A 16,168-nucleotide genomic window follows, 5' to 3' on the forward strand; every position below is an offset into this window, starting at 1 on the left:
AGTTTTACACCTCATGATAAAATTTTGTGTAAACAAATTAGAATGTAATAATTTAAAGAAGAGGCTTTAAAAGACAAAAATTCTGACTTTCATGTAAACAATAACAAAATGTCTTTATCTGAGTGCACACTGAGTATTGTAAGCTGAACATTTTTATTATATTTTAGTCCTGTTCTGACAGATAATCAATAATGTCAAAAGAAAACTCAACATCAACAACAAACCCATCTCCAGTTTTTATGCTAATTTTGATTTCTGATGTTTGTCTCAGTAGGAAGTCAGGAATTGAATGGATAAAACAGAAAATTAATTCCTATCTCCTTCTAGACTGTCTTGGAGGCTAGGTGTGGGAAACATGCATGCTTTCAGCATTCCTGTGAATAAAACCCTCCATGTTTTGATGCCTGCCAGTCCAGCACAAAGCTTACACCTTTATTCAAAGGAATTGGAGGGGCACCATTGGGAAGATTGTCTTTCTCCAAGCCTCAGTTGCTAATGGTGGTGTCTTTGATGCATTGTATTGTTATTGCAAGGCACAAATAGTATTAGGGCTGCTCTGCCAGCTTGTGAGCTTATGGATTCTCAAGTCAGAAATGTCTCATGCAGAAAAGTGGCTGTGTAAACCCTGCTGTAGTACAGCTACCAGAGATTGATGGTCCCAAGAGTGAGAGAGAGACATATAAGCCTTGCCTTGCCTTGCCGTATTAAACATCAAAGGACTGACAATGCAGAGAGAAAGAGAAGACCAAAGCTCTATAAACTTTATTACCCTATCCATAGATGAACTGCATTGAAGGAATATGAACCCCATTATATTACAGCATCCAGGGACTGACACTGCTGAGAGAGAGAAAATGCTGCCTAATTTCTGTTGAAGACCACATCATCCAGGGACCAATAATCTTGAAACGGAGAAAAAGAGAATTCCATAATCTCTGACAGATTATAACATACAGGAACAATTGTGCTGAGATAGAGTGATGGAGATTTGGATTTCACCATTCAGAGACAGATAGTACAGAGAAAAGGAGGTGCTGCAAGAGCATAATGCAGTAGGAATAGAAAGCATAGATTGTATGTAATGAGACAGCCTGTGGGAATTACTGCTGAGTTTAGAAGATTCCAGACCCTGCCTGCATTTGTAGGATGTCAGGAATTCAAGCTGAAATGCAGTTTTATTTACTTTCCACTTTAATAGATAAAAAAAATTTCTTAGTTTTTGTACAAGCACAAATCTAAAGGAATTTCTTTTCCTATGGTTAAATTATGTTATACAGTTATACAAATTATACAATTGTTTGAGTTTCTTGGCTTTTTAAAAAAATACTGATTTCTTTTTCCTCCGTTGTGATTTCAGCTAGAGAAATGACTCGAGGGAAATTCCTGAACATCCTAGAAAAACCCAAAAAGTAGCTGCATCTAGCGTTTGGATGAAAATACCCCAACCAGGTCATTTTATGTACTGCGGATCCAGATGAAGCCCAGAACGTCTAAGAAGAACAAAGCTCTTGCTCTAGACCTTCAGAAGCAAACATCTCCTTTTGCTTCCACAGCTCATCTCTTTATGGGGGAAAACGTACGATATGCACAGGTCACAAGGACTGCAGTTGGTTGCACTGGAATTCAGACTTCATCTGACCATAGGATGTCCAACAGGAGGACTTGACCCTGACATGCTGTGACACAGTTACCTGTTTCAACCAGCAGTTCAAAGTGAAGTCAGTGTCCTTATTCAGCTGCTCTCGGGGGCAGCCTGTTTGAGGTACACAGCAGATCTGACACTGGCCAGTGTCCATCACGAGGCCTTGACCCTTTTGTGTGTCTTTTGTCTTAGATGCATTGATTTCCTGTGTGCAACTCCTGTGCTGAAGGATTTGAGCACAGTTTGGGGTGTGGATTGACCAAGAGCGCCAGTTCAGCAGGAGCATGTGCTTTTAGTGTAGAAGCCAAGTGCAGTCTCTGCATTAGATTCCAGCTGCTCACTGCCTTCAGAGAAGCACGTCTGGTACTCTGAGGAAGACCTCCAGACCTTTGGTATGCCAGGAGCTTCATTTCACTGCTAAGTGGTTCTCTAAGTGAAATTGAAACTAACAGACCACGGGGAGTAAGGCATGTTACTGTGTCCTCAAGGAAGATGTCCTCACAGAAGCTTTGGCCAGTACACAAAGAAACAGCTTTGTCAGCCCTCTGCAATTCTTTGCTTCTTTGCAGAGCTAGAAACTGGAAAGAGTTATAAAGTTGAAAGATGGTAATGTTTTCAGTTATCACTCCAAGAAGTGGCAACAGGATTGTCAGCCACATTGTGAGGATGGTCTGCCTATACAGGATCTCAACATTTCTAGAAATAATGTTTTGTGGTATTTTTAATTGCTTATAAACCAACACTTCCAAATTTTCTTCTCCTACAAAACCAGAATTTTTAAGATAGAAAAGTCTGTGAGCTGCTCCCTTTCAGCTTCAGCACACTGTTCTTACAGTTTAATGCCTTTTTCTTCTGTTCATACACTTCTACATATTCAGCCCTTGGAAGAAGTATAGAGCATGTTCAGACTTTTTGTTTTATGCAAGAGAATAATGTTTTTCATTCCATCCTCTTTCCTTTTCCTAGAAAACAACATTTTAAGCATTAGTAAGTATGTTCTTTTTTAGGGTACCACATAATGTTGAAACATTGGATGAAGAGCATAGGGGGTTTTCTATTTAGAAATGTTATTTTTACCTTGCAGGCTTTTCAAAACTTGTCATTTCTCAGGCTGTAGTCACAGATGAGAGGAGAAATTATTTGGAAATAGTACATGTAACAGGCTCTCCTTACAGCACTGCATTTTTATGGCTTTGCAGAGAGAGGAGACTCTTTTTGGGTGCATGTGCAATAAGGAGGGGGAGATTTTTTTAATCAAATAGACTTCTGACAATTTTTACTAAATTGTTGGTGACCCTTTGGTTTGCAGTCTGTGGCTTTGGTTATTGCCAGCCAGAATTAGGCTTGTTTTGGACAGCTCCTGTTAACTAAGTAGTTAAACCCCATATCCTGGAAAAGACCCTGCACAAATTTAGGAATATCAGGAGCCTGATTTAAAACTTAACAGAGTTATTTGTGTCCTTCACAGTTTATGCAGGGCTGAGCTTAACAGGAACTCCGTCCCTTGAGAAAGAATTAAGACAGATGAATGAGAAGAGAAGCTGAAAGTGGTAGTTCAGGAACAGAAAAAAACCCGATGGTGCAAACTGATGTTGATGCAGCCTTAAGCATTGAATTATACATTTGAAATGCAAATTTAAGTTTGTATACTATATATGTAATATATGTACACATATGTGACAAAATGGGATACTTCATCTGCACCACCAGTATGAGTTTGTGCATTTTATAGAGGTTTCTTGGTCCAACACATTAAGGAATTGAGATCTGAAAGGAGGATATAGGAAAATATATGAAAGCCTGTCCTGGAAGTGTATGTGTATTTTCTGATATCTGCAGTAAGGAATTTTGAACTCTAGGTAGTTTTTAGTAACATATATATGTTAAAAAAAAAAAAAAAAAGAAGAAGAAAAATCTCCTTTTATCATACACATTACTTACCTTCTATAAGGCAGCCATTAACATATGCTTCAGAATTGTGGTATTTTTTGGTTTTGTACTTACCATCTGTAGAGATGAGTGAGTGATGTTATTTTTTTATTGGCAATATTTATATGTATTTTTGTGTGTTAGCCAGAGAATTTTTTTCTGTCTGTTATTGCTTTTGGGTTTAATAAAATGCAAATGAAAACCTCAGAGGTTTGCCTGTGTTTCCAAAATAGCCCTCTGAGATGCTAAAGCTTTTGCTTGGCCACTTAGGCAATATTATTCCTCAGGCTCTTCTTCGCTTATCTGCATGCCACCACCTCAGGGTTTGGCCTGTGGATGTTCCATTCCCATCAGTAAATAAATATTTGTCAATATCCAAATGCTGCTAAGGTATTTCATACCCTTTTGAACTCTGTTTTTTCTTTCAATGCTATCCTTCCTGACATCCATGCAGTTATCTATACAGGAAAATCCAAGTGACTTTTTGTTACTGATGGGAATGAAGAGTGTAAAAAAATCAAGATTTGGTAATATTAATCAAGCTGATGCACTGTTTTATAAAGTGTTTTCATTGGTATATTAGATGTTACTGTGAGTTTATTGGAAGTAAACTCAATATTTATTTGGTTCCTTTTAAATGCCAGTGTTACGTACATTCAGTTATAAAGGCCATTCATTTCAGTCTTGGACTATCAAATGCTTTGCTATCTAATCCAACTGAGAATAAATTTTTGTTTGTTTTGTTAATTATTATCAAAATAAAAGTCTGTGTGCACTGGCAATTGAATAACATGTTATTCCATTTAACTCAGAGTTTTGCCATTACAAAATTACAATTTTGTAACAGTCTTGTAACTCAGTTCTCAACTTTGCTTCATATTTCCCTCAACAAGACACCTAGAAACGACAGATTAGTGAAAATTGACTAATCCATCTTGGAGGTAGTGTTTGAACCTTATTCTGGTTTTACTGATTTTTATGTTATGTAAAAATGTTAGGTGCTATCACAAGTCAAATCACAAGCCCGTCTTATCTGTAATCTTCTCTTTGCTTATAAACAGTTGTAGAAGGATAGGGAAGGATATAAACAAAAGGCTTACACAGTGATTTTGTGTTAGGGTAACTTACATAGCATCTAGCAATCTGTTTTATTTGAATCTGGTCCACAGTAGACCCTACCCTCCATAAATTTTTTTTAGTCCCAATTTGTGTGTTCTTCTGACCTGAAAAATGCCCCAGGACAGTGAGTTCCATAATTCAGTTATACAAAAAAAGGTTAAAAATAATAAAAAAAAAGTTAGAGAGGGAAGTTGATTTAAATCTGCTTACCTGATAATTCCATTTTGAACCTTTCATTTCTTTTATTGTCAGGAACAGTTGTTTGAATTTTTTCTTCTTTGCTGTCTGTGCACTACTCATGATTTTTCAGCTTCTGCTATGGTTTTTGTTCCATGGTTATGTTCACCTTCCTTGTGTTCACAATGTTCAGTTGTCTGTCTTCTATGCCAGCCTGAGCAAACAACAATTTTTCCAAGTCACAATGACAGTGATGCCAACCATTCCATGCTGATGAATGGACAGCTGGCAATTCCATCATCAGCCTATGCAGTATGTGAAAAAGGTAAATTTCATCTTGGTCACATCATCTGAAATCCTGGATTCCTGGCCTCCCACAAGTTCAGTAACTTCTCATAAAAATTTCTGTAGTACTTCTAAACTAATAGAAATTTTTAGATATATGCAATCAAAAGAAAAAGACAACTTGCAAATTACTGTTGCAGAAAGTCCACAGTAATGCATACACTCCCCTAGAACCAGCAGTCATTCAAAAACACCAGAGATACAATCTCAAGAGAAGCACTTCAAGCATCCTCACATTTGAGTTTCTCCTAAGTAAGAACCTCAAGCAACAAGGATACTTGTAGTAGGGAAATGTGTCACATCTTTGAGTGAACTATCTGAAAACCGCATGCAAACTTGATACAGCATGAAAATAATCCTCACTTCTTAGTGTTGTACCCCTATCTTCATATGCCAGTCTGTCCTGACACTTTTGAAGAAGTCATTAAATAATCCTTAGTAGAAGATGATAATTCATTGAAAGACAATTTTCTAGAAGGTTGTCTCTGTATCTTCAGCCCAGGAAAATTATAGTTGGACAGAAACTTCCCATGGAGCAACAACTCTGAGCAGATAAAAATGATTAGAAGAACAGATGCAAATGTTGTAAACACATTTCTGATATCACTATAGCAAAACCTTCCCACCACAGAATACCAAAACCCACATCCACTCCTATGTGCACATCCCAGCATATACATCATCCAGGGTGCCAGATACATCCAGAGGGTATTGCATGTGTGATGCCAAATATGCATTGCCCTGATAAGAGATGCACCTCGATATTTTTAGAAGGCAAGAAAAGAGAAAAAAAAAATCTAAAAAGAGAGACAACTAAAATCGGGGATAAGGAAATGAAGAAGACTGGATCCTTTTGGTTTTACATAATGCTATGATTCTTGGAACACATTATTTCTGCAAGCCAATCTTTACATCGGTATTTTGAGTTTCTTTCAGGAAATGTGAATGTGAAATGCAATATCCTGAATTCAAATAATTGTGGCCAATCATAAAGTCTACAGAAAGACAGCTAAAAGGTTAAGTAGCCAGAGATCCAGACTGATCCAGTTGCTATAGAGTGTAATCCACATTCAGCATAGAATATGTGCAACAATGCCAGTTTTATTTAGATTGTGCTAGATTTTCAGCATGGCAGGATCCCTTCACATTTTGACTTCATCTTCCACTGAAACTGCCAGTTTTTAGACTTGACCTTTTCCATCGTGTCTCTTTGAGGAGGATGACTGACTCCAGGCAGCTGATGAGTGTACAGAATAGGCGTTTTCTTGTTGGGTTTGTGTGGTTGACCTCTGCCCTGCCTGCTGATTCCTATAGTACAGATCAGTGACCAGTGAAGCCCGAACGCTCCCTGCCTGTCTCTGTTATAGACACCTCAGTAAGGAACAGAAAAGAGGAAGAGGGCTGAGCTTGAAAGCCCTTACTTAATTGCTAGTAGAAAAAATGGGTAATAAGAATGACCTTGCACCTTATTTATTGACCAGATCTCTGTGAGGACAAAGTACTTGCCTTGGTTCTGTATCACTTGAAAGGCTGGCTCTGTGGCCCATAGCTGGTGAGTAGGCATAATAATATGGGGTAATTAAATTTTGTGCGTGTAGATACTTACATGCGAGGGAGGATTTCCCTCTCAAAAATACCAGGCACCATTTTCTTCATAATCACAGAATTTTAAGCTAATTTTGAAGCAGCAGAAATTTGCCATTTGCTATCTTCCACTTACTACGATAGGCCTAAATGCGGCAGGCTGCTTATGAAAAGGCAGGAAGAGAACTCACCAGCTACATAAGAATGAGGGACAAGAGACCAGCAGAGAGACCCAAGTGGGCACAGATGCTCTGGCTGCCTGGTTCTGTGGCCTTCAGTTTGTTTTCCTCTCTCTGTATTAAAGTAACTTGTTAGTTATAGCTAATTTGAATTTATTTTTATATAAATATATAGATCTATATGTATATTGATTATCCCAAATTACCTTTCAGGGAAAGCAATGGCACCTTTCTTTCTCTTGTACACTGCATGGATCAGTTTGTCATCCCGTCTCAGGATTTTCCCCCTGCTTTGAGCACTGAAGCCAAATAGCACTTTTAAAAATGGGAGAAATTGCTTCTGTTGAGGCCCGTTGTGGGAGGAATCAAGGTGAGCCCTGATTTGCCGAAGGGATCAGTTTTTAATCAGCTGCACAGGAGTCAAATGGATCTGCAGGCCACGAGTATCCTTAACAGGATCAGCTGTGATATTTTGCTCAATATGAGCTTGTATTCAAAAATTAGGGAAAATGTTTTGCTGAAAAATATTTGGTTGATGGTTTATGCAGAAAGTGTCAGGTTGAAAATTAGAGGGACTATGTGTCTTTCTTTGCCTTGTTTGGTAAGAGAGCTTGAGCTGCAGTCTCCTACCCACCTCACAACTCATGTTTTTAATAATTTTGTGAGAATCTTAGGAAACCTGTCCTGTGAGACCCAGCACATGTTCCCTTACACAAGAACTGACAGGGTCTTGTTTACACACATCCTCCTTCCCAGCCCAAACTCTGGGGCCGACCCATGGCAGGGCCTTGCTGGAGAAAAGCACATGCCAGGTGCAGCACTTCTCTAAAGGCAGCCCCCAGCAAGCCTTAGCAGAGACTCGAGCCAAATCTTTGCAGTCAGATGTTTGGTTTTGATGGTGCATTTCTGCGTGGAAGCGCAAGGACCTGTGTACCGCTGGACATGACAGAGGATAAGACTGGAGTTTAGAGAGCTGAACTCAGGTTTCCACCATGCAGGTGGACAGTGGAGATGGAGAAAGGATGGAGAAGGCCCATGTTCCTAGCAGCATGTGGCTGATGCCCAGCCACCGGCCCCATGCTACATAGCTGAGCCCCAGTGCCTGGATTGCTTTTCTGGCTGTTTCTCCCTGTCCCCCTTCTCCTGCCGGTGCCCAAGAGGCGGCTCCCTGTCCGTCTGTGGCGCAGGGAGTGCTGGCTGCCGCTTGTTAGAAGAATTCCCCCAAGTCAGACCTATGGTACGAGCCGTGTGAAGCGGAAGACAATTAGGGGCTTATTAGTGTCCTGGGGAGACGTGTAACTTGTGTTGCTGGGACTTACCAAAACAGCGAGAGTCTTACCGGCAAGCTCCAGCCGAGAAAAGACTGAGGGATTGTCTCACCTAATTACGGGGAATGGGCCTCTTTGTGTTTGTGATTCGGTACGGTTGTCCGATCGCTTTTCTCTGGCTGCTGGCTCAGGCCGAGCTGGAAGTGTGCTAATTAGAAGAGAAATGGACGTAGTGATCCTGTCAGCTCTCGTTACCGGCGTGGACAAAGCCGAATATTATTCTGAGGCAGTGTTTTGTGAGTGTCCCCCTTCCAGCTCTCATTAAGGGCAAGGTTGGTGGACGGAGAGGGGACTTGACCACATGGGTTGGCTAATGGAGCACAGTTACCGTTACTGTGCTAATTAACGGGCTCAGGAGGCAAATGTTTCTCCAACCAGCAGTCCCAGCAGCTGCACCTGGTGCTTCCAAAACCCAACCATCTCACTGGGCAAGCCAGGCAAACACTGTGTGTACAAGCAGAAAGCAGGTTACATATGATGCATCCATCAGCCGTCCAAAGGTGCAGAAGAACCAGTAAAATGGTCAACACAGAGATGGAAAGAACATAGTGCTGCAGTAGCAGCACGTCAAGCTCCAGCAATCCCTTCTCCCCAGTGACTCTTTACATAGAGGACAATGTGTCAGCTTCTGCCCCTGGAAAGTGGATAGCAAAGAGAGAGCTAGGAATTGCCAGGACCTCCAGGTGCCATCAAGAAATAAACTTCCTGTGAATTGTTGTGATCATCACAGCTCTTTGCGTGGCCAGCAAGAAGAAAGCTGGAAAGATGAGGTGACATGGAGGTGAATCAGACTATCCCTCTCTATGTTGATGATGGGATGCTTATGGTCTGAGGTGAAAAGCAAGATGTACATACATCCAGGATGATTGTTCTGCTCCAAAAAGCAGTTAGGCAACATTGAAATGATGCACAAAGGTTAAAGTAGGTGAAGATGATGACCAAAGGAGCCATAGAAAATGCTAAAACCAAAATGTGTACTTTTGTGCCATTAGCCTGAAACTACAGTAAGAGTAAAGAGAGTGACAGCAGAGTGACCTACTACAGAGGGAGTAGAGAGAGACAGAAGACAAAGCAGGAGCCAGAGCAGGTCTGTTGTGTCACAGCAGCTGAGATGGGCTCAGCAGAAGGGAAGACTAGAGTGTGCTGAGGAGGCTCAGTGGAAGTAAGTAGTTTTATTAACTTGTCACACAGACTTTCATTTAAAAATATATGTAGCTGTTTTGTAAACAGAGTAACTTGTACAAGTTAATTGCTGGTTGATGTTTCCAAAGTTAGGGGAATGTATTAGTGATTAAGTCTGATTTGGATGTTACGATCATTCTAAAGGTCCTTTGTATCTTTGGGCTAAATGTAGTGAAACGTATAACCATGTCTTAAAGCTTTTAATTTGCTTCCTCTCTTTTAACAGTGTACTCATTGCATGCACTCATGCATGCTTGGGTACTGTTTTCAGACATACTTTATCAAGGGTTAAAGTTGCAAGAGGTTCCCTCTCTAGTTTCTTGGGTTATTTGTCCCTGGTGGTGAACCTGTTTCAGCAGGAGGGTTTGTGTCCTCCCAAGTCTCCAGCAACAGTCTCCTGTCATCTTGGATGGAGATGAACTCTGCCCTGTGCTTGTGCCTCCTTATTTTTTCTGTCTCCAATAGCTGTGAACCAAACAAGGATCCTTTTGCCATGGCAGCATGTACAGTATGTCCAAGCCCTGCACTCCTTCAGAGCTGTAAAAGCCTTTCCCTTTTAACTGGGGTTCATTTCCCACTGGTTGCTGTGACGGCTTGAATCTTAGGAGTCTTGATCTTAGGAGCCTGATCTCCAAAGAGGGCTTGAGAAGTATCTTCTCTGCAAAGAGGTTTATTCTAGAAGGAGGAGATGTATAATCCTCTTACTAAAACCCAGAGAGGAAAGGAGAAAATCTTTATTGCTTCTGCCTTACCCCAGTGAGCTGGCAGCTTTTATGCTGCCTCACGAATAGAAAGAGGCAGGGAGAAAAGTCTGAACACAAACTCTACCTGAGCTGAGGCTCAGTGAAACCCACATCTGCACTGCTTTCCAGTGCCACAGCAGAACAATTTCTGAAAAGGAAAAACTACTGCCTGTTACACTGTGTGGCCACTTGTCTTCCAGACCCTTCAGTCTTGGTCTAAGGAGGAGTCACAAATCACTGGCAGAAAACTAATGACCATCACACCCACCTCCATTTTTGTGCTCTGGAAGCTCAGGAGTTGAGTGGCCTCCCTGTGTAAGGGTTGGTGACACTTCCCATGTCAGGCCTTCCTCAAGAGATTGGGCCTTACTGGCAGACACCAGGAGAAAAGACACACTGCTGGTTTTGCCAATTTATTTCTTTGCCCAAGGAAGTATTGGTGTCCCTGCTTCTTACACCTCTATTTGACTGGCCTGCCATCTTGCTGTATTGATAATAGCATGTCAAATTTCTGACCTCCAAATGCAGATAAGGATCATCTGAGCATAAAAAAAGTGTTGGTTTTGTGTCCTTGTGAGGATGCCATTCTGATAAACATCCATCATACAGACTAGCAGTACTCAAGAACAATGTGAAGACAGGTGAAAATATGCAGATGGAGGGAAAGGATGCAATGGCTTCTTGTGGCCTTCACTGAGCTCTCCTGGCATTCATGTAACACTCACTAGTTGTACGGTACCTGGCCCATGGGCTGGAGTGGTGTTTGGAGGACATCTCTTCAGCAGTTTGAGTTATCAAGTGCACTACCAAAGTAATTTAATTTATGGTGACCTCACCAAGTATCAAAACTATTGTGCTGTGCATCATGGGAACACACAGTGAAGGTCTCTGTCCTCATGTGGTTGTAAGCAGATGAAACAGTAAAAGAGTGGAAGGAGAAAAGGAGACATCAAGATGTAAAGAGGCTTGTTAGAGGTTATCCAGCACAGTTCAAAGCCTGTAACTTCTTAGCCACAGTTGAGTGGCCCTTCCACTACTTCCCATCTGCTTTGTTGTTTCATTAAATAGATGTGGGTTTTAAAGTAAAGAAATAAATAGAAATGCAAATGCCTAAGCAACCAAAAGGCATAAGAAATTTAAATAACAATAAATTACAGTGCAATACCAGACATTTTAATCTCCTTTTTAAAGACCTGTAAGAACTATTATATGAATTTAATTTTTAAATGACTTTATGTAGTGTTAAAGATTTGAGAATTTAAAACTAGAACACTAAAAATGAAGGTTTCTCACAGTGCTGTTAGCTGCACTGTGCACGGTGTGCACATGTATTTAGGAGAAAGCTTTGAGCATTACAGAGATCCTACTAATAATTGTAACATCTTCACTGATGTAGAACATTCTGACCTTGCCGAGCCTTTTACATTTATGCGCAGAGGGTGTAAGTGCTACATTGCAGATTTCATGTAATTCCACACTTGCTCAGTCCAAATGTTTGCCAACAGACCAGGATAGGAAAAATGTAATTTTCCTAATTTTGCCATGTTGAAAATCTTACTATTGCTCTGATGATCTGTGAGTCTGATCCTGCTTTAACACAGAACATTATTAAAATGATCACTGCAGTTCTCTAGGGAGCTTAAAACTGTTTTCTCTATCAAAAGAGAGATCATTTCTGTTATTCATTTCAATACTTTGGAGAGGGAGGAATTTGCTGCAATAAATATTAGTGCACCGCATTTGTGTATGCATCTGGGTAAGGTTTACAGGAGTTTTACTAACAAGTATCAAAATAGTATTAGCAAGGTTTTTTTGGTGGGAGAAAACTGTGGAAATAAAGTGATATGGAAGACTGAAAGAAAAATACAGGTAAGTGAGAAGAATCAAGGACTTAGAAATAGGAACTTAGAGGACAGGAGACCAAGATAGGTAAAGAAGTACATTTTGAAAGACAGCAAGGCATGGGCAGGAGGCTGGAGCAAATGCAAAGGAGGGGAGGAGGCAGACTCTTATAAATGCAGTATAAGAAGAGAAATAGTGAAAAAATCAAAACATGAGGGAAGCAAATAGGAAGAGGTGGTGGTTTTCAGCAAGAAGGAGGTCAGAGAAAAGCAGAAGTTTCATGAGCAGTGGCACCAGCCAAGGAAGTGTGGTTTTCCTTGTGGATGTGTCTCTCAAGACTGCATCATGTGTGCATTCTCTGACACCTTACAGGAGATAATGCTCACACTTCAGTGAGGGCAGTCATTGGATTTCTTTCTTAGCCAATTAATGTAATAAAATGTACAGAAAAGTACTACCTACCTGAAAGTTCTCTGGAACTGGCCTACAGGTTCAAAAGTCATTGGGACACTCACGTACACCTGTGGATGGATGCTAAGATTAGATGATTAATAGCTGGAATTGCAAATAGACAGAGTGAGTGATAGAGAATGGGAAAACATTAGGAAAATGGGGATTTATGTCTGCTATTAATGCATTTAATTTGCTTTATAGCCATTTCCTTTCATGGTTTTACAATTTCTAAAAAATGAACAAGGATCTGTTTAAAGGCTTCCTCCCAAATCAGGCTGACCTCACTCTGTCCACACTGGTTGTTTCTGGGGAGAAAAATCTCTTACAGCGGTTTTGTCTCCAGCATGCAGTAAGAGAGATTCCAGGAGCTGCCCTCCCAGCTACACCATCAAAACCTGCCTGGGACCTCACTGAAGGCATATGTGGGATGAAGATACTCCAAAAGCCTTCTGGTCTTTCCATACTGGGGTGGATTGCAGCTCTATTACTGAAACACAAAGCTAATTCCTATCTCAGTGGTTCCTGCTGCAGTTATTCTCATCTGATGTTTTCTAGGGACCTCCTCATAACTGTATACTGTGGGTTGGACAATACTTGTATTTTTACAGGGATGCCATTTTATTTTCAGCTGGTCTATCCCTCATGTCCTTCCATATTTCTCTCTTAACAAAATTTCCTGATTTTCAGGTAGAAGGTATCATGTCAAGAGGTGTTAAATAGGACAGAGCTGACTGCTGATCTCTGGGAGGGAGATCTCTCCGTCTAACACAATACCTTTTAATGCATCATTATCCTTTATTTGTGGGTCTCCAGCCAATTTTTCAGTCCATCTAGTGGTGTAGCCAAACCCATTTGCATTAATTTTGAGTAGGATTTATGTATCAAATCTTTACTAAAATCCAAATGTATCAAATCCATCATGTTCCCATCATCCACTAATTTTGTAATTCTATTTTAAAAAGCAATCAGGTTTCTCCGGCACAATTTGTTCTTTAGAAATCCCTAGTACCTATGCTTGTTTTCTTATCTCTAGGTGGTTAGTAATTTTTTCCCCCTTTTTAAAAATTCTATTATTTTACTGGAATAAATTCTATTATTTTACAGGAATAGCTATTGCTGGGAACTACAAATTTGCTTCTTTTTGTCTTGTTTTAATAATCAATAGCACAATTGCTTTTATTTAGGCAGCTTCCTAGTTTTTGTAACTTAACAAAATTATTGTCCATGACAAAAAAGTAACATTCGTCATTCTCCTTGCAGCAAGTGGATAGATGTCTCTTTTGTTCTGAAAACTTGAGTGTACAGGCAGGGTGTTACATAGCTGATGAGCCAAATGTGCTGTCAGTGAAACAAACGTGTGGAAATCATTGACTTCTTAAGCGAATCCAGTCAGGCTTTTTGCCTGGTAATATCCATTCTGGTCAATTGTTATTGCCTACTGAAGAAGTATCAGGAGGGCATTTGTACATTATTTTATTATAATGTTCATAAAAGTCTTAAACTAAGATGAAATAAAAACAGCATCCAAATAAGCTACATACATATTTGGATACATATGTAAGCTATAAGTATTATTGAGGGAAGCTAACAAAAAGAACACTGTATTATCAGAGCAGTAAATTAATCTTGGCTCAGCATTGGACTGAAGATTGGTCATCAAAATAATGCCTAAATAGTCAGCCCCTATAAATTTTGAGAAGCTGTCCTACCACACTGGTTATAAATCCCAGCTTGGAGCTATACCAAGTAAACAGAGTCTGTACTTTCAAGGTCTGAGTATCTGATGTCTTCTAATGTCTAGCACTTACACAACTTCAAAATACCTTTAGGTGGGAGAAGGTATGGATAGATGCTCAGAATCAGCTGTCCCTGTACTTCTTCCCTCAGAGTCACTTCTCCAGCTCTGCAGGAGGTTCTGTCAGCGCCTGAGTCAGAAGACAGTGCAGGGGCAAACCTTTTGCTGCTTGTTCCTGACTTGTGCTGTTGGACGGCCCTTCATCCAATACCCCCATGCCAGTCCCACATTTGCCAAAGTGCCCTCTTCACTCCAGACTTCCGGTCCTTACTTGGATGTACAGAGAGATGGATTCTAGGAAGGAGGAATTCACTTGGTGTCTTACTCTTTTCAAGGTGACCAACAGCTGTGGGGCACTCCAGGAGAGTAATACTCCTGGAGACTTGCTGATCTAATAACAGAAAGGTTTCCTTCTCTTTCATTCTTGTGATTCACACTGCCTTGCAGCATCTTCAAACAAATTAGATATAAGATCCCCCTTGGGACTCTTCAGTTTAATTCAAACAAGTTTGCAACAGATCAGCACTGCTTTGCATGAACATAGTGTAACGTAAGCTAAATGTTCAAAAATATTCTTTATTTTCTAGAGCATGGACACTGATGGCTTCTGGTTCTCTCACCTCAAAATGTTAAAATGCAGGACACATAAGGTGGTTTGTTCTTATTTGGGTCAGTCAAATGTCTTGAAAAATTCCAGCATTTAATGGAAAATTTAATATAAAATTCCTACGGAAACAACAGGAGCAATACTAGCACAAAGGTCAGTCATTCAACATTTATTCATCAGCAAAATAAAAATACACTTGGGCTAATGATAAATTTCACAATTGCTATTTCTTCTGCTAACCTAAAATGAGATAAATGTTCTTTTTTTTCTGGCAAACAAGATAATTACAGTAACCCTCCTACTCCTGAGCAGGGCAATTGATGAGGCAGCTTCTCTTCTGAAACCCAGATACTGATAGAGAAGAGTTACTTAACAGCTCTTTAAGGTGAAAGATGTTTGAAATTATGTAAAAAGTCTGTGCACCTGCGTACACTCTTCTGCTAACCAGCTTCTCAGGCACATGAGGTTAGGCATGTGAATCAGAAACCTGTGCATCACGTACTGCATTTGGGTTGGAACTGTAGAATTTTGATCCTGAGGTCTCATTTAAGTTTAAAATACAAGCTGGTTTTCTGGTGACTGGGAGCTATGTTACTTACATAGGCAGCACCAGAAAAATAACTTTCCTTGAACTTCAGAACTGGGAGGTTGACCTGCTTGGTGTAACCAAGGCCTATGGATATTTGTTAGGTTTTGAAGCTGTTTAGCAGGATCTTGACCTAAAATTCAGCCTTCTAATTGCTTTGGGAGAGTTGTCACCCAGCCTTGCAGAGTAGGTGCCTGCATAGAGATGTACAAACATGGGCATATACATAGTAGTTATGACATGGATTTTAAAGCAACATTTCATCAAGCTTCTGTTGTTGGCATCATAACCTTGAGCTACTTCACACAGGCTCTGTGTATGTGGAAAAAAAATTGTTTCTGGAGCCAGACTCAATAGAAAGAGCTTATTTTTAAACCTCTCCCTCCATGTTGCAGAAAAAAAATCTTAGGTAAGAAAAAGAGCTGGAAATATTTCAGAAAACTCAGGCCTAAGAAGCTCTTCCTCCAGCCATTCCCACTCCTCAGGCTCAGAGTAGTCCTCTCAGGCTGTTGTATTATCTCATGCTGCAGAGATACCCAAATTAAATGGAGACATTGGAGAATCAGCAGGTAGCTCTTTTAAAAGTCACTGATTATAGATGGTGGTCTGGACAGGTTCAGACACAGCTTCAGGTGCAAAGGCAGTTGTGAGGTAGGC

At 40.3% G+C, this 16,168-nt stretch overlaps 1 protein-coding gene across 1 annotated transcript in view; it reads left to right on the forward strand.

Moving 5' to 3' along the window:
* The window catches only part of LIN52 (lin-52 DREAM MuvB core complex component), a 41,689-nt gene extending 37,417 nt beyond the window's left edge, over nucleotides 1–4,272 (forward strand). The window contains exon 6 of the mRNA XM_082283481.1: nucleotides 1,358–4,272. Coding sequence (XP_082139607.1) covers nucleotides 1,358–1,413 — 56 coding nt within the window. The 3' untranslated portion in view covers nucleotides 1,414–4,272. The remainder of the gene's footprint in view (nucleotides 1–1,357) is intronic.
* The last annotated feature ends 11,896 nt before the right edge of the window (nucleotides 4,273–16,168 follow it).

This window comes from Coloeus monedula (assembly GCF_965178545.1).
Source record: "Coloeus monedula genome assembly, chromosome: 6".
Lineage (NCBI taxonomy): Eukaryota > Metazoa > Chordata > Aves > Passeriformes > Corvidae > Coloeus > Coloeus monedula.